Source organism: Piliocolobus tephrosceles, chromosome 8 (assembly GCF_002776525.5).
Source record: "Piliocolobus tephrosceles isolate RC106 chromosome 8, ASM277652v3, whole genome shotgun sequence".
Classification (NCBI taxonomy): domain Eukaryota; kingdom Metazoa; phylum Chordata; class Mammalia; order Primates; family Cercopithecidae; genus Piliocolobus; species Piliocolobus tephrosceles.
Window position 1 is genome coordinate 54,847,116 of NC_045441.1, and position 25,167 is coordinate 54,872,282.

The following is a 25,167-nucleotide window of genomic DNA, read 5'->3' on the forward strand; positions in this document are numbered from 1 at the left end:
TTTTTAGTTTTTTGACAAACCTCCACACTGTTTTCCATGACCAGTCTAAATTTGATTACACTTTTGGGATTTGGAAAGAGGAATACTATACATACTTGGTTAATTCTAAGCTGAAGTGCTTCTGTAAAAATAAGCATTACTTTAAACTGCTGTGTCAACCAAGTAAAGGAGTTGTATTTATTCACCAAAAAGTCAGTGCAGATACGTTCCTGCAAGGATAAAGGCCAAGGTTCCAATTACCTCCAGTGAATTTTCAGGCTGCGATGAAAGCAACTGGAATAAGTCTTCCAGAGAGAAAGAAGTATCTGTCCCATTCAGATGTAACTGTTGAGAAACACAAAAGGTGCATCCTTCACGTAAAAGACCGAACTGGTTGTCTGGGGCTTTAGGCTTTATCTTTAAAGGATCACCAGGTCTTATCTTCACACTGGGTTTTTATCCTATTATGTTCCTCGGTTGGTTGGAAGTTTTACTTTTTATTATTTTTTGAGACGGAGTCTCACTCTGTCGCCCAGAATGGAGTGCAGTGGTGTAATCTCAGCTCACTACAACCTCTGCCTCCCAGGTTCAAAGGATTCTCCTGCCTTAGCCTCTGGAGTAGCTGGGATTACAGCTGTGCACCACTATATCTGGCTAATTTTTTTATTTTTAGTAGAGACAGGGTTTCACCATGTTGGCCAGGTTGGTCTCGAACTTCTGACCTCAAGTAATCCACCCACCTAGGCCTCCCAAAGTGCTGGGATTACAGATGTGAGCCACTGCAGGTGGCCTATTTCTTTTCTTACAGTACTCAATATTTCAACATGCATACTTAAAAAGTTAATCAGTATTTCTATACCTTCCATAAACAACTTCCATATAATTTTTGGCTAGTTCTTAGTTTCAGCTTATTTTGCCCCTCCATAGCCAGCCCTCCCAGTTGGTTACACAATTACGTAATTTTGGCCAGGTGTGGTGGCTTACGCTTGTAATCCCAGCACTTCGGGAGGCCAAAGCAGGCAGATCGCTTGAGCCCAGGAGTTGGAGATCAGCTTGGGCAACATAACAAGACCGCCTCTACAAATAAAATGAGCTGGGTGTGGTGGTGTGCACCTGTGGTCCCAGCTACTCTGGGAAGCTGAGGCAGGAGGACTGCCAGAGTCCGGGAGGCTGAGGCTGCAGTGAGTTGTGACAGCGCTGCCACACTCCAACCTAACAGAATGAGATCTTGTCTCAAAAAGTAATTTTTACAGTCGATACTTATTTACATGTACTCCCAATTTTTTTTTTTTTTAAACCAACTTAATGCTTCATCTCACTCCTGGCCTTCATGGTTTAGTTTAGCTTATTTCTAGTTGAAAGAACTCTTCAGAGTTCTGTAGCTGGGACTACAGGCATTTGCCACTGCACCTGGCTAATTTTTATATTTTTAGTAGAGATGGGGTTTTGCCACGTTGGCCAGGCTTGTTTTGAACTACTGACCACAGGTGATCCACTGGCCTTGGCCTCACAAAGAGGGGATTACAGGCATGAGCCACCATGCCTGGCCTACATGGAATTATTTTGCCTTCATGCTTAAATGATGAGTTAACAGGTAAATTTAAGGTTTAATGTTTTCCCTCAGTACTCTGTCTTACGGCATTTATTACTACTGGTAAGTTTGCTCTCAGTGTTATTTATAATGAACCTTTTCTATCTCAGGTAATTTAAAAGATTTTTCTTCTTAGTTCCTGATGTTCTGCTTCAATCTGGTATGTCTGGGACTTAATTTGTCTTTATTAAGAGCTCTATGTACTCCTTTAATCTGAGGACTTTTCTAGAAATTTATTATTGCTTCTCTTTCATATTTTATAGTCTCTTCTGGGACTCCTATTAGAAGTAACTTAGATTTTTCTCTTCTATCATTGTCTCAATTTTGCTTTCATATTTTGCATCTCTGTGGTACATTCTAGATAATTTTCTTAGATCTGTCTTCCAACTTACCCTTTTCTTTAGCTGTTCACACCACTTCCACTGAATTTTCAATGAAAATGACTATTTTTCATATCTAGAATTTCATATGGGCTCTTTTCTAGATCTTTTTCTTTTTTCATGATAGTCTGTTCTTGCCTTATAGATTCTGTTCCTTCATGAACAATTTAAACACTATTTTAGAGTTTTTCAGAGGACTAGGAATCCTGACTCTTGCATATGCCGACTCATGGCTATTTATGTCATTTTTAATTCTTACAAGGTGAGCTTTTCGGGGAGCAGTTTTGCATTCTTCTCTTCAAGAACCAGTGTTTGTATCATTTTCCAGATGTACTTCTCTTGGCTGAGGATTCTTCATGGTGATGGTAGTGTGCATTCAGATCTTATATCTAGCTTTGGGGCCCCCACTGGGGTTCTGATTTCTAAAGCATAGCCAGAATTGTACCAGTCCCCATTTCCTAGATATTCTTCCAGAGTTGTCATCTGGAAGAATGGAAATGCCAGTGATTCACTGGTCTAACTCATTTTTGTTTTATTTCAACAAGCTTTAAAAGCACTTTCTAAATAATAGCTCAATAAAAGAACAGAAATATATTGTCAGAACTACTGTAAGAAATGTGACCGGGTGCAGTAGTTCACACCTGTAATCCCAGCACTTTGGGAGGCCAAAGTGGGCAGATTGCTTGAGCCCAGGAGTTTGAGACCAGCCTGAGCAACATGGTGAAACCCCACCTCTACTGAAAATACAAAAAATTAGCTGGGCATGGTGGCGTGCACCTGTAGCCCCAGTTACTTGGGAGGCTGAAGTGGGAGATCACCTGAGCTTGGGTGGTTGAAGCTGCAGTGAGCCATGATAGTGCCACTGCACTTTAGCCTGGGTGACAGAGTGAGATCCTGTCCTCCCCCAACCCAAAAAAAAAAGTGTAAGTACACAAAGATGTGATGTAAATGCTCAGGCTAGGAACATGGAGATACACAATAAGGAACCAAGTCTGATAAGAACTAGGCACAAATGCCTGGCTTTGAATGATTAGTATGTTTCTGAAAAGTTTTGTCCAAATTGATGTTTGTCCTATGTCAAATTATATTTTTAATTCTCTCCAAGGAAGCTCCCTACTTCATTTGTCTCCTCATTAATATTTAGTAAGTGCCTATTCTGTGCCTAGCAGTGAATTAGTTTGTTACAGGTAGAGGTAGAGAAAACAGTTCTTGCTTTTCTGGGAAGCCCAGTGAGGGAGTAAAGATGAAGACATACCTCGGAGAAAGGCAATATAGAATTCAGTGTTAAGTAAGTGAAAGACTACTGAAAACATCTTTTTCCTCAAAGAGAACTGTGAACACTCAGGGAAGTAGTCAGAAATGTTGTCCCCTTCAAAATACATATGGTTCTGTCAGTATTTTAATGTAAAAGTCCAGGGGTATTGATTTGACAATACAGTATGTATGCTGTGGGGAGAGTGGTAAAACCATACAACACATCCAAATATAAATATAAAGCCTAGATAAGTCAGAGGAGCTGGGGAGAAAACCAGCTGGGAAAAAAGAACAGGCAGTTGCCAAATGCCAGGCTGCAATTGAGGGTTACAAAAGGGTTGAAGCTGCAGTGGTCAGAGTGAAAATGGGAGGGTTCCTTGGGGTGTGCTCTCTACCCCTCCCCTTCATCTGAAGAATGGCAAAAAGGGCCTCAAGGAGACCATTTAGAACTTGGTGTGTGTTCTCTGCACTTTGGGGACACAGAAGCTTAGTATCCCACTTTTGCCTGGGAAATATAAAGGGTGAGAGACCATGCAAGAGCCATAGTTAGGGAACTGAAAAAGGGTCTAAGGTGCTAGGTCTAAGGTGCTAGGTGGCCAGCAAATGGTTGAGAGGACCACCTGGAGAGGTGAGATGCATGTATGCCACAGAACATTCAGGGAAGAGCCCTAAAGGACCAGCTACAGTGGAGATGCATTTGCCTCTGTCAAGAGGAAGACTCCCAGCTGTGGCGCCAGGGGTCTCCAAAGAACCTATATATGAAAATGTGCCCACGTGACAAAGAGTTGTATAATATTTAAATGTATGGGATGGTCAAGAGAAACAATTTCCTATGTTCTTAGCACCCCACACCCTCAACCCCAGAGAAATCGGCAGGGCAGGCCACACAAAACTGAGGGAAGATGCTGACTTTTAGCTCAGTGTTTTTTGTTTTGGATTTTTCTTTTTTGAGACAGGGTCCCGCTCTGTCGCCCTGTCTGAAGTGCAGTGGCATGATGACGACTCACTGCAGCCTCAACTTCCCAGGCTCAAGTGATCCTCCCACCTCAGCCTGCCAAGCAGCTGGGACCACAGGCACACACTACCACGCCCAGCTAACTTTTGGTTCAGCGTTCTTGAAAATTACACTGGGTTATACCTTTTTTTTTTTTTGAGACATGGTCTCACTCTGTTGCCCAGGTTGGAGTGCACTGGTGTGATCACAGCTCACTGCAGCCTTGACCTTCCAGGCTCAGGTAATCCTCCCACTTCAGCCTCCTGGGTAGCTAGAACTACAGGAAGACATCACCACACCAACTAATTTTTGTGGAGATGTGGTTTTGCCATGTTGCCCAGGCTGCTCTCCAACTCTTGGGCTCAAGTGATCTGCCTGCTTTGGCTTCCCAAAGTGCTGGGATTACAGGCGTGAGCAACTGTACATGGCCACACTGGGTTATTCTTATCAATTGCTGCACTGGGATGGCCAAAGGGATTTTCATGAGTATCTAGAATTTATGGGACCTGCCCTAGATTTCACCAAGGGGCTCTAGGTGGAAGCTGGAGGGGCAAGGGAGTGGCAGGTAGGCAAAGAGAACAAACCTGTTTTCTGATTTCATGCCAAATAAGTAATGTTCCATGTAATATTATAAGCCCTAATAATACGCAGGCCTAAACTCCACCTTCTGGGAAGGGGACACACTAAAGCAGGTGATGGCTAAGAGAACCATCAGGGCAAGACCTGTGAGGGTATGCCTTCCAGGTGGAAGTGCCACATGGTTATTAAATATCTCTGGAGTGCCTGTTTGCTATGCTGTGGGCAGGACCTCAGCAGGGCTGAAAAGAAACCACAGTACAGCCCAAATGAAAGAAGAAGGAAGCACAGATCACAGGAAGCATCCATCCCTTCAGCCTGGCTCTGGAAATTCATTTGTACACCTCTTCTCACAGCTAAAGAGTAAGGTTAGGCAATGAGGAGTTAAGGAGGTGGTCCCACTGGACCATGGATGCCCAGTGGTTCAGCCAGGCCTGCCAGGAGACTGAACAAAGATTTGAGTCCAAGCCTTAGCTGACATCATAGGTGTTCGGCTGTAGGGTTGGTTGGTTCTCGGCTTGCTCTCCTGGACTAGGCCAGCCTGGCTGCCTGTTCATGTGGCTGGTTGAGGACTCCTAGGTTCACCATTTCTTCATCCCTTGCCTTGGGAAACATAACTAGCAAAACCTGCTAGCAAGGTCCTGGAAGGGGGTGTGTGCACATACACACAAAATCTTGAGTTTAACCAGAGAAAATAACTGTATGGGCTAATTCATTTATAAATCAAATTACTACTCCCATAACTTAAAGACAGAGGTATTTTCATATATGATATTTGTTAACAGTAGAGCATACTTACATGCTTATTCTTTTTTTTTTTTTTGAGACGGAGTCTCACTCTGTTGCCCAGGCTGGAGTGCAGTGGCGAGATCTTGGCTCACTGCAAGCTCCACCTCCCGGGTTCACACCATTCTCCTGCCTCAGCCTCCTGAGTAGCTGGGACTACAGGCACCCGCCACCTCGCCTGGCTAGGTTTTTGTATTTTTTTTTTTTTTTGAGACGGAGTCTCGCTCTGTCGCCCAGGCTGGAGTTCAGTGGCCGGATCTCAGCTCGCTGCTAGCTCCGCCTCCCGGGTTTACACCATTCTCCTGCCTCAGCCTCCTGAGTAGCTGGGACTACAGGCGCCCGCCACCTCGCCCGGCTAGTTTTTTGTATTTTTTCAGTAGAGACGGGGTTTCACCGTGTTAGCCAGGATGGTCTCGATCTCCTGACCTCGTGATCCGCCCGTCTCGGCCTCCCAAAGTGCTGGGATTACAGGCTTGAGCCACCGCGCCCGGCCTTACATGCTCATTCTTAACACAAACTGTCAATGCCACAAAATCTACATTAAAACCAAAATGGCAAGGCTTGAATATTCTGACAGGCGTACCTCATTTCTAGATTCAGTGTTCTTTTCTGCCTCCCAATCAGGTTTCTCTGCTACTTTGTTTTCATCTTCATTATTCTGCTGAAGTGAGTTCTCCTTCTGGGCTGACACCCTTTCTTCATTTTCCTCACGCTGGGAACTATGACCCACAGCTTCGTGCTTTTCTCTTAGTACCTCGTTCTCCTATAAAAGTACCAAATTGCATCAAATAAGCAAACAGTCTTTAAAACTGCATTGTGCTTATTGTTCAGGGACCATGAAACCCACAAGTCAAAAGCTAAGACTGGCATTTCATTATTTTAGTATCAAAGAAACATTTAATTCAGAAACAAAGGTCAGTTTTATATCTTGTCCTGAGACAGGCTGTTCGAATCTGTGCAATTTAAATTAACACGCACTTATAAAGCCCCTGAATTTAAAATACTCGTGAGTTAGATTAGATATGGAAATTAATGTTGCCAGCAGGCAGTTTTAGTTTTCTGTTCAAAATCAAACAGCTAAGTTGGAAGCAAACACTGATCAAATATGGAAACTATTATTACAAACTATTAATTGTGGTTCTCTCTGGAAGGTTGGGAACAGGGTGGGAAAGAGTTTACTTCACTTTATACATGTCTATAACTGTGAATATTTTACAACAAACACATATTGCTTTATTTATTTTTGAGACGGAGTCTCACTCTATAGCCCAGGCTGGAGTGCAGTGGCGAGATCTCGGCTCACTGCAAGCTCTGTCTCCCGGGTTCACACCATTCTCCTGCCTCAGCCTCCCTAGTAGCTGGGACTACAGGTGCCTGCCACCACGCCTGGCTATTTTTTTAAATTTTTAAAAATTTTTTTATTTTTAGTAGAGATGGGGTTTCACCATGTTAGCCAGGATGGTCTCAATCTCCTGACCTCATGATACACCCGCCTCGGCCTCCCAAAGTGCTGGGATTACAGGCGTGAGCCACTGCATCCGGCCATATTCCTTTTATAATCAGGAAAATGATACATATAAAACATCTCCACAGATCTATACTTATTTACCCAGATATGTCCTTCTACCTTAATTTACTTTATAAATAAGGAGACCTAAATAACTAAAAGGCTAGAGAATTCCTCTAAACATTCAAATATGATTACCATTTAGAGTGTACCGCGTATTCAGATAGTTTCACATAGTTTCAACATAGTTTCAACTATGATATCAAAAGCTCTCTGGATATATTTTTTTCCCCTATAACATTAAAGCTTGTCAAACTTTTTCACAATTTCTGTTCTTCCAGGAACAGACACACTGGCACACCCCCTTCCCACCAAACCACAGAAAAAAAAATTTTTAAGTGAAGGTTGAAGAAATGGAAATTTATAGATGCCAGAAGAAAGGGGAAAGATCAAGCAAGATAAGGAAAAAAGGAGGCTGATATTCTGCTGGCCCACTTGGTTTACTGGCTTCTCTGTCTGATTGTGCCTAATTGTGACACTGTGCCTTCCCTCTAGACACTGTAGATGATGTTCGGTCCTAGCTCAATCAGTCTCTTCCTTTGCACATTCCATTACAACCCTGCTCATGTGCTCAAGATATTGCTCCTGCTACTCTCCCGTCTCTTCTGCATCAACAGTTGTTTCTCATCTACTGGACAATTCCCATCAGCCTACTATCATACACAAATACCCCCACCTTTAAAAACCACTCCCTTGGTCCCACACTAGTCTTCAGATTCCATCCCATTTTTCTGCTCCCCTTTAAACCAAAAACCTCCTAAGAGTTATCTGTACTCAGTGTATTTTCTCTTCATCCATCAGCAAAATTTGACTTAGTTACTACCTCCTCCTGGAAACAGCTTCTTCAGCTGGCATCCAAGTACCTCTCTATTCTCCTACCTCATCAAGAACTTCTGCTTTGCGGATTCTTCATCCCCTTGATATCTAAACAGCAATGTCCCAAGGCTCAGTCCTCAGGTCCACCAAGCACTCTCCCACTTCACAGCCCTTGTATTTGCAGCCCTTTCTGCCTGTAAGCTCTCTCAACCCTCTTATCCTCCTGCCCCCAGGTCTCTTCAAATATTTGCCATCCCCGTTTTCTTTCTTAATCACTCTATATAAAAAACTACACCAAAATCTATTTCCCTTATCTTGCTTTATTTTTTCTCCATAGCATTTAGCACCAGCTGATGTATCACCATGTTTATTTGTTTGCTGTTTGTCCTACTAGAATGCTAGTTTTTTGAAGGCAAGGGCTCTGTCTGCTTGGTTCCTGCTATTGGCCACTTCCTAACCCAGATTCTGGCACATAACAGACCCTTACTACACATTTGTTGAATAGCTGAACTCTTAGACACAATATCCCAAGACTTTGATAGAGATCCTACTTCTGATGGATTGTTCCTTCCTGCAACAATACTGATATAAATTTGGGGAAGAAAGAAAAGGTGACTGACCAAAGGTTTTTTGTTGTTGTTAAATCTGAAGATAATCAAATTCAAAACTTTGGATACCTGAAGCAGCTAACTTTGTTTAAAAATTTGCTGTTGGTAGAGAGATAAACTTCTAATCTCTAAATCAAATGATCTATTTTAGAACCATGAAGCAAACTCCCCTAAATATGTAATATATGCATTAATACAACACACATGGACACACACAAACATGCAAACACAAGAGTGTCACCTATATTACATAAATAGTAACAGGGAAACAAGTGGTTGATATAGATCAAACCCATAGAGGAACTGATTAAGAAAACTTTAGTCTGGGAAGGCTATTTTTGTGGGGGAAACTTTTTGAGTGTAACGAATTGGTAACAAAGGTATGTAAGATGTCTTGCCTGAAAACTCAGGAAGAGAAGGACTGGAGGCAGAGAAATTCTGTGTGGTCAAAATTCACACTATAAGAAGCCAAAATTAGGTCAAAAATCCTATAATATAATAATGGATCATAACTCATTGAATAAAATGAGTTGAACAAAAGAATCAATGAGTGCATTTAAATATAAATAAATAAATGAAGGAAAGAGGAAATCTCTTTCTTAAAGTAGAATACAAATAATAAATATAAAAGGAGAATGATGAATTTGAAAACCATCAATGGATGCTTAATTTAGGGAGTGAAAATTTTATGAGAAATAAGATACTTAAATAGTCTCAAAGTATCACGCTGCAGATTACTTGTTAATTACAAAAAAAAAAAATAATAACACTGCAGGAGAAATCTGGCGGACACCATCTAAATCAAATGGTCAACTCTATCATCAAAATACGGAGTTAAACCAACATTGTGCTCTCCTGATATGGAGGGCACGATACCATTTCTGTGGTTTTCTCACCAAAAATTCATAACCTCAATCTAACCATTAAGGAAACATCAGATAAATCAACATTGGGGGTCATTTTTACAAACTAACTGATTGATGCCCTTCAGCAATCTAAAGGTGAAGAAACACCAAGAATGAGGAGTGTTTCCACATTACAGGTGACTAAAGAGACCTGGCAACTAAATACCTACTGACAGATTCTGAAGATGGACTGTAGATTAGATAGTGGCCTTACATTCATATTAAATGTCCTGATTTGATAACTGGCTATAGAAAAGAAAATCACTGTTCTTAGGAAATATACACTAATAAGTATCTGGGTGTTGAGGGATGCAATGGTTTCAATTCACTTATAAATGTTTCAAAACAAAGAGAATTACATATGTATACAGAGAGACATGGTTCTTAATACAGCTAAATGAGGCAAAACATAAACAGGTAAATCTGGGTAAAGGGTATATATATATATATATGCCATTTTTTAAAAGTTTGAAATTATATTTAGCTAAAAGGTTCACCTAAAAATGCCTACATAGCAAAATCACTTTGGCCAAGGCAACAGCAAAGGGTTAGCCCAGAATAATTCTCCCATTAAATTTTCTGTTTATTTGCATTTTGCCCCCAAGTGTATAGACATATAAACTTTAATATTTTCAACTCTTTTAACATTTAAATTTCTTATTTCATTTTCTTGTCTATTGCTTTGGCTATGCTTCCCAAATAATGCTAAATAATAACGGTATATTTTTGCTGATTAATTTAATGAGAATGCTTCACCAATAAGGATGACTTGTATTTGAGATACAGTCAGTCATTTTAAATTGAGTATCGAATACAACACTAGTGCTGGGAATACAATAGTAAAAAATACAATCAGACCCTGCCCCCTTCACATCTTACATTCTATTTTTATTTTTTTGTAGAGATGGGGTCTTGCTATGTTGCCCAGGCTAGTCTTGAACTCCTGGCCTCAAACAATTCTTCCTCCTTGGCCTCCCAAAACACTGGGATTATAGGTGTGGGCCATCACTCCTGGCCAGATCTCACATTCTAAAGAGAGAGGGAACCAAAAATACAAGTGAACTAATGAAGTAACTGCAAGTTATGGTAAGTGAGAGAGCTAGCTATGTGAAAAAAGGAGACAAAGGAATTCAAGGCATAGATAATATCCAAATGGTATACTCATTTGCCTCTTACTATAGTTTATTTAACTGACTTCTTTTTTTTCTCTCTTTTGAGGAGTTTTGATCTTGTTGCCCAGGCTAGAGTGCAAAGGCGCAATCTCAGCTCACTACAACCTCTACCTGCAGGGTTCCAGCGATTCTCCTGCCTCAGCCTCCCAAGTAGCTGGGATTACAGGCACCTGCCACCACACCCAGATAATTTTCGTATTTTTAGTAGAGACGAGGTTTCATTACGTTGACCAGGCTACTCTCGAACTCCTGACTTCAGGTGATCCACCTGCCAGCCTCCCAAAGTGCTGGGATTATAGGCATGAACCACCACACCCAGCCTAACTGGCTTCTTAATGGTGGATAGTTGTTTGTAATCTTTTCTTGTAACAGATATTAAAATCTCCGCAAGTAGGATACGTTCCTGGAATTTATGCTGGGTCAATGGATATGTGTATTTTTTATTTGATGGAATCTACTGAAAAGGCCTTCAAAAAAGGATAAAAGTGCCAATCTGATAGATGAAAACTGGTGATCATGGCTTACTGCAGCCTCAAACTCTTGGGCTCAAGTGATCCTCTCACCTCTCAGCTTCCCCAATAGCTGGGACTACAGAAGCATGCCACCATGCCTGGCTAATGTTTACTTTTTGTAGAGATAAGGGTCTTGCTGTTTTGCCCAGGCTACTTTCAAAACTTTTTTTTTTTTTTTTTTTTTTTTTTTGGTTGAGACGGAGTCTCGCTCTGTGGCCCAGGCTGGAGTGCAGTGGCCGGATCTCAGCTCACTGCAAGCTCCGCCTCCCGGGTTTACGCCATTCTCCTGCCTCAGCCTCCTGAGTAGCTGGGACTACAGGCGCCCGCCACCTCGCCCGGCTAGTTTTTTGTATTTTTTAGTAGAGACGGGGTTTCACCGTGTTAGCCAGGATGGTCTTGATCTCCTGACCTCGTGATCTGCCCGTCTCGGCCTCCCAAAGTGCTGGGATTACAGGCTTGAGCCACCGTGCCCGGCCTAGTTTCAAAACTTCTAGGCTCAAGTGATCCCCACTCAGCCTTCCAAAAGGACTCAGTCATGCAGGCCAAGAGTGATTCATGGTTTTCTTTGATGTGCTTTTTTAGGCCTTGGTATCATTGTTATCCTGGTTTTGAAAAATGAATTGGGAAGGTTTATTTAACATCGGAATTCTTTATACTTGGAATATTTGAAAGAATTCCCCTTGAATTCTGTCTGTGCCAGGAGTTTTTTGTTTTTCTGAAGAAACTATTCTGACAACTTTTTAAACTTATTTCATGGGATATACCAACAGACATCCAAAAAGGCTGTTCCAACCTACACTGCCATCTGGTATGTGAGCACACCCATTTCCTTACAGCCCACCTACCCTGGGTTTGTTTCTCAATATTAGCTAATTAAAAGGTGAGAAACACAGCTCATTAGCAGGACAGTCTCGCGGGTTTCAGTGTACATAGGAAACACGGGGTGAATATGAAGACGGTAAGGGCACGACTCTGGACTGAGGTGGGGATAGATTTGAAATGTTAGCGTGCCTGCCTGCTCTTAAAGATGAGCAACTAAAAGAGCCAAGGGAAGGAAGGTAGTGGGTACAGTGGGTATTTCTTCTTTAGCCGGGTAGAGAGAGGCAGGAGAGGAAGGCAGCAAGACCTGGGGGCATGTCACATCAGTGTTGAAAACCTGGTTTCCTGAGAAGGCCCCTTCCAGCTCTGACACTCCAAAGGTCTGTGAATAAGTGACTGTATAATTTATCACCAAACGCATCCACTTTTGAGAGGGTAGGAGGTTACTATTAACAATTAGGCTGGGCAACAAGCATAAACCAGGACTATTCCACATGGTGACCCACCTGAGGCCACAGGGGAAGAAGAGACTGCATAGCTCTTAAGAAACTTTTTTTTTTGGTAAAGACAGGGTCTCGCCATGTTGCCCAGGTTGGTCTTGAACTCCTGGGGCTCAAGCAATCCTCCCACCTCAGCCTCCCAAAGGGCGGGGATTATAGGCGTGAGCCACCGCACCCGGCCACTCTCAAGAATCTGGATAGCAGACTGAATTCCACAGACTGAGGGAAGAAAAATACTTCAACCTGCACAGACTTAGGTATTGAATAAGTATCTTCTTAGATGATCCTTCCTGTATCCATTCGACTTTTCTTTCTTGAGAGCCTATTATGAAGCAAATATAATAAACACAACAAGCATCGTAAGTGATGAACGAGAGGAAGCATTTCCCCCAGGGCTAGTGGGATGCATGTGGAGATGTGCAGCCCAGGTCCCCTTCAAAGGAGGGCTTGTGGCTATTCCTGGACACCTGTGGGCGGCCAGCCTCCACCATCCAAGAGCTGCCTCCCCTAAGGTCACACCCGTCCCAGTGTGCCCATATCCCATTACCCGTCAGGTGAGAGTAGAGAGACAAGGCCATCTAGGCCCAATGTGGGACAAGTCTGATGCATCCATGTCAGCCCAAGTGCTGGGTTCTGCCAGCCTGCATCACAATTCGACTTCTGCTTCTGTCTAATCCTGCCTGTCTCCAGTTATTGATCCCAAGGGTTCCCCCTAATAAACCTCCTTCACCCTAAAAGTAGTCTCAGAGTCTGCTTCCCAGAGAACCCAACTTCTAACAGTTAGCAATTATTCTACCTTGAGGGAGAGAAAGGGAGAATCTCAAGGCAGGGAGGGGTGGAGGACTTGCTGCTGTAATATTTACAAAGTAAAAAGGGCCTATGGAATTTGTAATATAATTTGCAATTGCTTCTTGGCATTTTGGCTAGAATCAAGTGTAATACAATATGCAGTCTGCAAAGCCCAAAACAGCCTATAGGCTAGGAGGGCCCAAGTTCAAACCAGCTGAGTAAAAAGACCTATCCTACCTAATAGCTGGGTAACACTGGGCCAGCTGCTAAACCTCTTTGACCCTCAGTTTCCCCATGTGCGAAATGAGAAGGTAATATCTAATTCATATTTTAAGGAATTAGTTGAAAACAGCCTCTTCAGGAACACTTCTGCACTGCTGGTGGGAATGTAAACCACTATGGAAAACAGTATAGAGATTCCTCAAAGAACTAAGAGTAGAACTACCATTTGATCCAGCAATCCCACTACTAGGTATCTACCCAGAGGAAATGAAGTCATTATACAAAAAAGATACTTGCATATGCAAGTTTATAGCAGCACAATTCGCACTTGCAAAAATACGTAACCAGCACAAATGCCCATCAATCAATGAGTGGATAAAGAAATTGTGAGAGAGATATATAGAGATTATATATATATAATATATATTCCATCATATATATATGTATTCCATCATATATATTATATATATATATAATCTCTCAGCCATAAAAAAGAATGAATTAATGGCATTCACAGCAACCTGGATGGAAATGGAGACTCTTATTTTAAGTGAAGTAACTCAGGAATAGAAAACCAAACATCGTATGTTCTCACTCATAAATGGGAGCTAAGCTATGAGGATACAAAGGCATAAGAATGACAAGAATGGCCAGGCATGGTGGCTCACACCTGTAATCCCACCGCTTTGGGAGGCTGAGGCAGGTGGATCACCTGAGGTCAGGAGTTTGAGACCAGCCTGGGCAACATGGTGAAACCCTTTCTCTACTAAAAATATAAAAATTAGCCAGGCATGGTGGTATGTGCCTGTAGTCCCAACTACTTGGGAGGCTGAGGAAGGAGAATCACTTGAACCCAGGAGGTGGAGGTTGCAGTGAGCCGAGATCACGCCATTGCACTCCAGTCTGGGTGACAGAGTCTTTTTTTGAGACTCTGTCTCAACAACAACAACAACAAAAAGAATGACAAGAATGACACAATGGACTTCAAGGACGTGAGGGGAGGGGGGAAGGGCAAGAGGGGGGTAAGGGATAAAAGACTACAAATTGGGTTCAGTGTATACAGCTTGGGTGACGGGTGCACCAAAATCTCATAAATCACCACTAAATAACTTACTCGTGTAACCAAACACCACCTGTTCGGAAATAAAAAAAATTAAAAATAATTTAAAAATTAAAAAATCAGATACTCATTTTAAAAATAGCCCCTTCATATGTCTAAGCTGCTATATAAACACGAATTACTCCTTTCTACCACTTTTTGATTCTGAAGATTTGCAATTAATGATTAACTGCCAATAACTCAATCTGGATTTCAAGAGAAAGTGAAACCAGCTAGCCCTGGTAGCCAGTAATTATTATCTCTGCTTTCTTTTTCTGTTTTTCTTCTCAATTCAGTGACACGGAACTGAGATAGAGTATGTTTTCCTAGTTCTGTTGTGTATACTTGAGGTTTATAGTTCATGCTCTTTATTTAAAGAATAGGCAAGTTAAACCCATCATTAAGTTACTTTTTATTTGTGAATAGGTGACTTTTACCCTTGTGGGGCTGGGACAATTAAAAAAAAAGTACATTTTCACACCTGCCACACAGAAAGCTATCGTAAACTTGTGAGCTGGGGCCCTTAGTCACAACTAAACACCTACTGACTTGTACAGAATTGGCACCTGCTGGAAAGGCCCGCCCCACCACATCTCTCTGTGCTGGCAACTGAACCATCCGTGCTCTGCAAGGATCCAGAACGTTCTCAGTTTGGGCCCTTTAACTAAAACTGGGTTCTCCTGTCTCTAAAATCCCATGTCTTCTAGGTTTTCTCTTATGGCACTTATCCTGTTCTATCTAAAATCACAAATTATATGGGTTTTTTCTTTCCTACTGGCTGTAAACATGATACCTGCCCTCCAGCCACTCACCTTTGCCACCCGCGTAAGGAGCAGAGCAGAAGAGTCTTGCGCAAAGGTTTTCTGAATCAGTAATGTAATGGAAAGGGGAAGAAAAGCTAGGCTTTTCTCTTCTCCTTGCAGTGTCTCTGAAGCCCCTGTCAACTGGCAAGTGTGCTGCTTATGCTATACTGGGATGTGAGTCATGTGGCAGAGGGTTTGCCCCTGAAAATACCCTTTGTGAACAGCCTTAGCTGCCTTAGCTAGGCCTTTCATTTATTCATCTGGAGGAGGAGGGACGGAGACCTGCTTTGACCTCTAGGGTTGGGAGAACCTTCAAAGACAAAGAACAGCGTGGTGTCTCTGAGAAGGATGACATCAGAGGGAAAGTGGTAAGGCCAAAGCACTCTGAGGCCTGTCTCTAGGCTGGAGGCAAGCTGGAGTCGTCAGGTTTAGAGAGAAACATGGAGCCAGATAAAGAGAGACTGTGTCCTGTTTGGCCTGGGTGGTTTTTAATAGCAGTTTGTAATAATTCCAGCTTGTGTTGATTGAGCACTGGCTGTAGGCCAGGCCCTATGTACATTATCTCATTTAAGCTGCTCGGCATCCCTGTAAGGTAGGTGTTGTTATTACAGAGGAATATTACAGAGGAAACTGAGGCACAGAGAGGTTAAGCAGCTTGCCTTAAGTTACACAGCCAGTAAATGACAGAACCAGGATTTGGCGGCAGGCATTTTTATTTCACAGCCAGTTCTTGGCCACAGTACTGGTTCTTGTTTGCCCTCCAGGTCCATGTGCGTCCCTGAGAAACTCTAGGGCTCCTGTGCTGGCTGGCTTCCAGCTGGGTTCACCAGGGGAAGGCTAGAGCAGAACACAGGTATAGCCAAGGGGGAGGGAGGTCAGAGCATTTCCTCCATGATCCACGATGACAGCCCCTAATCCTGGGCTCCAGCAACTCCTTCCATCCCTTCTCACCGGGAGCCTCTGGGGACTCCAACATCCCTGTCTGTCCCTGACCACATGGCTGTAAGAAGTCATTCATTTAAGTGTCTTCCTTTCAGCCATCCAGGGTGAATTCTGCTCCCCCGCCCCCTGCCCCACCCGCTCGCTTCACACTGCATCACACAGATTACAACAGCGGTGCTGGCAGGAGCGGACTGCGTACAAATCCAGTGAAGCACCTGTCTGCTTGAATATTACTTTATCATGCAAAAGCAGCTGGATACAATGCAAGGTATGGATCTCATCCGATTGTGATTCAAACCAACTATGAAAAATTATTCATGAGATAACAGAAAACTTGAATAGTGACTAGATATGTGATGATTATTAAAGAATCCTGGCCGGGTGTGGTTGCTCACTCCTGCAATCCCAGCACTTTGGGAGGCCGAGGCAGGCAGATCACCTGAGGTCAGGAGTTCGAGACCAGCCTGGTCAATATGGTGAAACCCCGTCTCTACTAAAAATACAAAAATTAGCTGGGCTTGGTAGCTCACGCTTGTAATCCTAGCTACCTGGGAAGCTGAGGCAGGAGAATTACTTGAACCCAGGAGGCGGAGGTTGCAGTGAGCTGAGATTGTGCCACTGCACTCCAGCCTGGGCAACAAGAGCAAAACTCCGTTTCCAAAAAAAAAAAAAAAAAAAATCCTTGTGAATTTATTTTAGGTGTGCTAATGGCATTGTGGTTATGTTTAGAAGAGTCCTTATGATTTGAGGATATATACTGAAATATTTACAGAAGGTTTTGAGTTAATGGAGGCAGTGGAAGAATAAGAAAGGAACAATGCTTGTCTTTTCTCTTCTCCTTGCTAAGAAATGTCTGGGATTTGTTTCAAAAGAATAGAGGGGCACACAGAGAGGGTGAGAGTTAAAGATGAAACATGACTGGCCATGAATTGGTAACTGTTGAAGCTACATGATGGGAAGGGGGGCATTATCCGTCTCCATTTTCTCCACTAGTAATAAATGCTTGATATTTTCCATAATAAAATGTGATATGAACCTGTAATCCCAGCACTTTGGGAGGCCAAGGCAGGTGGATCACTTGAGCCCAGGAGTTTGAGACCACCCTGGGCAACATGGTGAAACCCATCACTACAAAGAATACAAGAAATTAACCAGGTGTGGTGGTGCGCACCTGAAGTCCCAGCTACTCAGGAGGCTGAGGTGGGAGGATCACCTGAGCCTGGGAGGTCAAGGCTGCAGTGAGCCCTGATTATGCCACTGCACTCCAGCCTGGGCAACAGAGTTAGACCTTGTCTCAAAAGGAAAAAACAAAAAAAGTCAAATAGTCTAAACTTACTTCTAAAGTCCCCTGGAGAGGGCAGGGAAACAGCTGAAAAACTTGGCAGACATACTCTAGGAAGCTGAAGCTAAGACACAAGAGGCCCGTTCCATGGGGGCGGCAGTAAAGAGCATCATTTATGATTCATTTATTTAGTGTTAAATTATCCCAGCAGGCAGAATAGACCAACTGGTCCTCAAAATACATATTTTTGTATTTTTCCTTATTATGGAAAATTTCAAACATGTAAACAGAATACAGAATCATACAGTGCACTTTCCATGTAACTATTACCCAGTTTCAACAATGATCAGCACTCTTATATCATCAATACCTTCACCCCTCCCCACTGAATTCTTCTTTAATAGTTTTTAGGTAGGATTTATACATGCAGAAATGTAGACACTTTGACAAATGGAGGCACCCATGTAACTGACACCCCAACCACGATACAGAACATTTCAGAAAGTTCTCCCTTCCTGATATTTTTAGCTCAGTTTTGCCTGTTCTAGAACTGAAGAACGAATTTTTTTTTTTTTTTTTTTTTTGAGATGCAGTCCAGCTCTGTCACCCAGGCTGGAGTGCAGTAGTGTGATCTCGGCTCACTGCAACCTCCACCTCCCAGGTTCAAGCGATTCTCATGCCTCAGCCTCCCAAGTAGCTGGGATTACACGTGTATGCCACCATGCCCAGCTAATTTTTGTATTTTTAGTAGAGACAGGGTTTCACCATGTTGACCAGGCTGGTCTCAAACTCCTGACCTCAAGTGATCTTCTGGTCTTGGCCTCCCAAAGTGCTGGGATTATAGGCATGAGCCACTGCGCCTGGCGTTAAGCATGAATTTTAAACTGCACTTATGTGCAAGCTAGTTTTGCATTCATTGTTTTTGCATGCTAGATCCCCATTCCCCAACCTACCTCCACCCCCATCCAGAGAGATGTTCTTTAGAATATATCAGGAAATAGCTGGACGCAGTGGCTCAAGCCTGTAATCCCAGCACTTTGGGAGGCCGAGATGGGCGGATCACGAGGTCAGGAGATCGAGACCATCGTGGCTAACACGGTGAAACCCCGTCTCTACTACAAAATACAAAAAACTAGCCGGGCGAGGTGGCGGGCGCCTGTAGTCCCAGCTCCTCAGGAGGCTGAGGCAGGAGAATGGCATAAACCCGGGAGGCGGAGTTTGCAGTGAGCTGAGATCCGGCCACTGCACTCCAGCCAGGGTGACAGAGCGAGACTCCGTCTCAAAAAAAAAAAAAAAAAAAAAAAAGAATATAATAAAAGGAGCTAGGAAAATTGGGCTTTGACTTTTAAGTACCTGGTAAGTCACTTTGGCCCAGTTTTTTAACTGCTCTGGACCTTAAATTCCTAGAAGGGCTTTCAGCCAGACACTCCTTCCATTCAGATATTGCTGGACACTGAGGAGCCCTGGGGGAGGAGCACCAAGGCAGAGGACTTTAAGCTTAGGTTGGCATAAGAACCACCTGGGGGTCTGGAAAACTCCGGAGGTATTCATTCAGCCTGGTGGTAGATGGGTGGGCCTGGCAATCTGCATTTTAACTAGTGCCCCAGGAGTCTCTCATTTAGTCACTGAATTGCCCTTAGACCCTTGGAGAAACTCTAAAGAAAGGCAAGGCCAAAAAAGAGAGAGAGAAAAGCTAAGAATTAAGTTCTTCCTGTGGTTGAGCTTTAGCAGAACTTCAGTTGGCATTTAGAGTTCTGCCTCCTCAACAAGTCCAAGGCCTCCTTCACATAACAGCTCTTCAAATATTTGAAGTTGGTGATTATGATCCTTCCTCAGTCTGATCTTCTCAGCATGGGACTGCCCCAATTCATTCAACCATTTCCAGTATGACCTCCCCCTTGGGGAGGGAAGGGTTCCTTTCATGCTGAAGTGGATTCCAGTCTTTGGTAATTTCCTCTAGAAGACGAGGGGTGTCCTGGAGGTTTGTCCTGGAGCTCAGAAGCAATAAAAGCGAATCATCTGTTGACCATCTATTACTATGTCAGGAACAGTACCAGCCCTTAAACATACAGTGTCATTTAATCCTCATAAGAACTCTTCAAGAAAGATGTTCATTTTCTCCATCTACCAATTTGGAAACCATGATTTCCCAGGAAGAGGTGGAGCTGGATGGCGTCATGGTCAGTTTTAAATGTCAAGGAGCTAGGCTATTGTTCCTAGTCATTCTATTAAGTGCTAAGCTATGTGTTGCTCTGACGGTATTCTGTACATGTGGTTAGCATCTACAATCAACCAGCTGACTTTAAGGAAAGGAGATTATCTTCAATAATCTGGGTGGGTCTCATCCAATTAATTGAAGAGCTTTAAGAGCAAAACTGGGGTTTCCTTGAGAAAGAAGAAGTTCTCCCTGAAGCCTGCAGCATCACGGCTCCTGCGGAGCTTCCAGAGTTTCCGGGTGCCCTAGAGAGTTTGAATTTGCCAGGCTTCCCAATTATATCATCTAATTCCTTGAGATAAATCTGTGTGTATGTGTGTATTTATTTATTCACATTCTACTTGTTCTGTTTTTCTGGAGAACTGACAGATAAAGACAGGAACCCGGTTCTCCCCAATTTCAAAATATCACGTCTTGCCTCTGTGACTTGCCCACATTCTGCCAACCACCACGTGCAACTCCACCAAAAACAACTCAGGGATGTACCTCAGCCTAGGCAGGCTTCAGCTGCCCAGAACTGTATTTGAATATCAACATAGATCCAGCAGGGCGCGGTGGCTCACACCTGTAATCCCAGGACTTTAGGAGAAGAGGCAAGAGGATAGCTTGAGCCCAGGAGTTTGAGACCAGCCTAAGTAGCATGGCGAGACCTTGTCTCTGCAAACAAATTTTTAAAAAATGAGCCAGGTGCAGTGGTGCATGCTTGTGGTCCCAGCCACTTAGGAGGCTAAGGCAGGAGGATGGCTGTGCCCAGGAGGTTGAGGCTGCAGTAAGATATGACTGCACCACTGCACTCCAGCCTGGGTGAGCAAGACCCTATCTCTCAAAAAAAAAAAAAAGACAAAGAAAAGGAAAAAAAAAAAGCGACAAGATTTTGAGAATAAACTCTTTGGATCACAAGGCTGCCATGAATGGGAGAGACTTTTGTTTTTACCTTTGAAGTTTTATAGTGAGCAGGAGGTGTGGTTTACTCAGTGCTTAAGAACGGTGACCTGTTCTATTCCTAGCAAGGTCACTAACTTGCTATATAACTTTAGGCAATCCCAAGTTTCACCACTTGATTAATTATAATGCCAGCCTGAAAGTCTGCTTTCCACTGCCCCATCCACTCAGACAGTTGGCATTAAATAGTCAGATGGCCCATCAGGATTTCAGATCTGACCTACTTTCTCGTTGAGACTCGGGCCTTGAAGGACCCAAGACACCTTCACACTCGTGGTGTCTCTGAAGTTCTGCAAAGCCAATGTCATGAATGATAAGTGCTCAACAGACAGACACTGGCTGAACTGACCTCTGCTCCTAACCCTGTCCCTGGGTGCTGTTTCAGGTGAAAGCCAAGACCCAGTCTCCACACTCCAGCCACTGGAGTTCAAAGGAGAGGACGCCATAGGACTTAGAAGAAATATTACAGAGTGCAATAGGGCTCAAAGGGAAGAACAGGAAATGTTTTATGGATGAGGTGACAGTTGAGCTGAGTTTGAGAATTTAACCATAAAAGAGAGGAATGAAAGGAAGGCATTCTGGGCAAAGGTAAGAGAGTAAAGGGCAGGAGATCATGGCGTTGTTTGGGGAAAGGGACGGAGAAAGTTTTCTCCTGGAAAGAAGGCTACATGGAGAGGCCCAGCAAGAGCAGCTGGGGGCTGGGTCACATAAGCCACAAGGGCAGCCGTGAATGACAAAATACTGAATAAGTAGACAATGGCGAGCTAGAGGAGGCATCCCACACAAAGCAGAGAGATGAACCAAGGTGTGCTTTGGAAACCCGCTCCTGACAACGCAATGGACAGGAGTAAATTGGGGAGGAAGCAGTATGAGTCCCACCTAAATTATTAACAGTGTATCAACCCTGCTCAACTTGCACTATTTCATTTAATCCTCACCACCACTTCCTAAGGTGCTCTTACTATTCCATTTTACGGATAAGGGAACCAAGGCTCAGAACAGTTAAGAAGTGTGCCCCAGATCACACAACCAGTGTGGCACTGGGATATTCCCCAGCTGGTCTGACTCCAGGGCCAGCACACAAGACCCCTAGACCAGCCTGCATCAAGTCAGGGTCAGGGCTTGGGCCCTGCATGCTAATTTCCCACTGTCTGGGTTGAGAAGTAGGGGTCATAGAAAGAAGAAGAATGACACAAGAGACTTGGCAAAGATGATTTCTCCACAATCTACTAATGGAGGGGAAATACTGACTGGAAAAAGTTGGTTTGAGCCAAGCTTCCCCAGGGTTGCACATCAAGCCAGCAAAACCCCAGATTTTCTCGGGAGCACATACCAAGTCCTGTGCAAATGATCCTCCATATAGACCAGCTGCTTTCAGAAACAGCTCACTTAGCTTTTAATCATAAGCAAGCTGAACACCCTGAGAGTTGACGGAAGGAAGATGGTGATTGTTATAGATTGAACTGTGTCCCCAAAATTCATGTGGAACTCCTAACCCCATACTTAGAACATGATCTTATTTGGAAACTGGGTCCATTGCAGATGTAACTAGATAAGTTAAGATAGGAAGAAGGGTAGACCCTTATCCAATGACTGACTGATGTCCTTATAAAAAGGGAAATTTGGCCAGCCTGGGCAAAATGGCAAAACCCTCGTCTCTACAAAAATTAAAAAATTAGCCGGGCGTGGTGGCAGGCGCCTGTAATCCCAGCTACTCAGGAGGCTGAGGCAGAAGAATCGCTTGATCCGGGGAGGCAGAGGTTGCAGTGAGCCGAGATTGCACCATTGAAGTCCAGCCTGGGAGACTGAGCAAGATTCCGTCTCAAAAATAAAAAACAAAACAAACCAAAAAAACCCCAACAACAAAAAAGGGAAATCTGGATACAGACATGCCCATAGGGAGAACGCCATGTGAAGATAAAGGCAGAGCTCAGGTGATGGAGAAGAAACCAAGGAATGCCAAAGATTGCCAGCAAACCACCAAAATGCAGGAGAGAGCTGTGGAACACTCTCCCTCACAGCCCGCAGGAGGGCCAACTCTGCTGACACCTTGATCTTGGACTTCTTGCCTCCAGAACTGTTAGAGAATGAATTTCTGTTTAAGCCACGCAGTCTGTGGTATTTGTTATGGCAGCCCTAGCAAAGCCATACAGTGACTTAAATGACATCCTTTCCCATACAAAGACAATAGTGCACCTTTAAACTTCCTTTAGTAAACAAAATGCAAATCCCACTGTGAACGCTTGTCATAAATGCAATGTATGTAATTTTAAGACTATTTCCGTAACATAGCTGTGATTTTAAAATGGGCAAATGTCTGAAATTTCTTTTCCAATTGCCTAGGCGTTAGGGGCTGTTTTTTATTCTGAAATGAAAAACAATTTTTACTTTAACAATCAAGGACCTTCTTTCTCTTTCCTTTACTCTTAGAATTAAATGTTGAGGCCGGGTGCAGTGGCTCATGCCTGTACTTGGGCCCAGAAGTTTGAGACCAGCCTGGGCAATATAGAGAGACCTTATTTCTATTAAAAAAAAAAAAAAAAAAAGCCAGAAGCAGTGGTGCGTGTCGGTAGTTTGAGCTACTTGGGAGGCTGAGGCGGGAGAAGCGTTTGAGCCCAGGAGGTTGAGACAGCAGTGAGCTGTGATGGTACTACTATACTCCAGCCTGCGAGGCAAAGTGACCCTGTCTCAAAAAAAAAAAAATTGACTAGATCAGATTCTCTCTGTGCCCTGAAGAAACCAGCCCAACAGTTTCTTTTCTTTTTTTTTCTTTTGAGATGGAGTCTCACTTTGTCACTCAGGCTGGAGTGCAGTAGAGCAATCTTGGCTCATTGCAACCTCCACCTCCCGGGTTCAAGTGAGTCTTCTGCCTCAGGCTGGGACTACAGGCACGTGCCACCATGCCCGGCCACGATGCCCGGATAATTTTTAGTATTTTTAGTAGAGACGGGGTTTCACCGTGTTAGCCAGGATGGTCTCGATGTCCTGACCTCGTAATCCCCTGCCTCCGCCTCCCAAAGTGTTGGGATTACAGGCGTGAGCCACCGCGCCCGGCCCAGCCCAACAGTTTCTTCAAGCAGTTAATCAAGATGTCTTACCAGACCCCTCACTCAGCAGAAGGTCTCTGTACCAGGATAGGAAACCACATCAAAATGACCACAAGCCCTCTCAGTTTCAAAGTGGCAACAACTCTCTGAAATACTGAAGCTGGCTGTAAGCAGCTGTTCCATACGTTTACACATTCAATTGTACAAAAACACTTCACTTCTTCGTTTAACCTGTGTGTTACCTGGAAGAACGCATGCTTCATCCGTTGTGAATGACTGTGGTTATGAAGGGAAGCGTGTCGGCCCTGGGGAATTCCAGAGTCAGTTTTCAGATAATGATAAGCCCCAGTAAGAAGTGAAACCAAAGCAGTACTCCTTCTGATACTTGGAAAATCCCCTACTCCAAAATATTTTTGCATATGTACATAAATTATGGAAAATTATACTATAAAACTCCTGCAACTCACATGTAAGCCACTGGAATTATCTATTTTTTAAAATTAAAAATTATGTTCCTAGGGGACAAAGCACTTCCTCTCTTTGAAGTTAACAGTAGCTAACATTTATTAAGCACTTAAGTGACAGGCAAGTTCTAAGCCCTTTACGTGGAATGAACTTTTTAATTCTCACATCAACCCTCTGAGGTAAGCACCCTTCTGATTCCCACTGTGCAGAGGAAGAGAATGAAGCACAGAAAGGTTAAGCAACTTGTCCAAGGTCACAGAAGTGGTAGAACTGGGATTCAAAACCAGGCAGTCTGGGTCTAGCACACCCCACTTCTTTAATAACCAACCAAACTAGATATGTAGACAAAAAAGCCAAAAGGAATCCAGCGAGCAGGGACAGGTGAAGGAGGGTGGGTTAAGGACGGAGGGCAGAAGAGAGCAGCTATACAATTCAGGCACCATGCTGCCCTTCCCAGTGGGCTTTTCCCACTTAATCAGCACAACTCCCTCAGGAGTACACATTCCTCTCCCACTTAACATGAGACACTGAGGCTTGGAGTGATTCAAGCAGCATATGGGAGGGCATACTAGCAGGTGATGCTCCCAAACCCAGGTCTAGCTGACTACAAAGACCAGTGTTGTTTTTCCAGCCCATTTTCTCCCCAAGGTCATGGTTCCAAATTGCAACCTCTTCATTATGAATGGCACAGTCTAGCACTGGAGAGTGGTTAGCGTGGGCAGTGGGAGGCTGAGTCACCCCATCCCAGATGCACTGAGATGTCCCAGATGTCCAGAGAGCCTGAGTACAGTGTAGGTACTTAATTAATGTGCCAGTCTGGGAGTCGGGAGACTCAGGCTCTAGTCCCTCTTTTTGCACTGACATGTGGCTTTAGCCAAATCCCTAACCTGGGCTTCTAGTTT

At 43.6% G+C, this 25,167-nt stretch overlaps 1 protein-coding gene across 1 annotated transcript in view; it reads right to left on the reverse strand.

Moving 5' to 3' along the window:
• Nucleotides 1–25,167, reverse strand: part of NFE2L3 (nuclear factor, erythroid 2 like 3) — a 31,593-nt gene that overhangs the window by 3,127 nt on the left and 3,299 nt on the right. Inside the window, exons 2-3 of the mRNA XM_023225927.2 lie at nt 6,144–6,323; nt 241–324 (exon numbers count right to left, since the gene is read on the reverse strand). Of these exons, the coding sequence (XP_023081695.2) occupies nt 241–324; nt 6,144–6,323 (264 nt within the window). The remainder of the gene's footprint in view (nt 1–240; nt 325–6,143; nt 6,324–25,167) is intronic.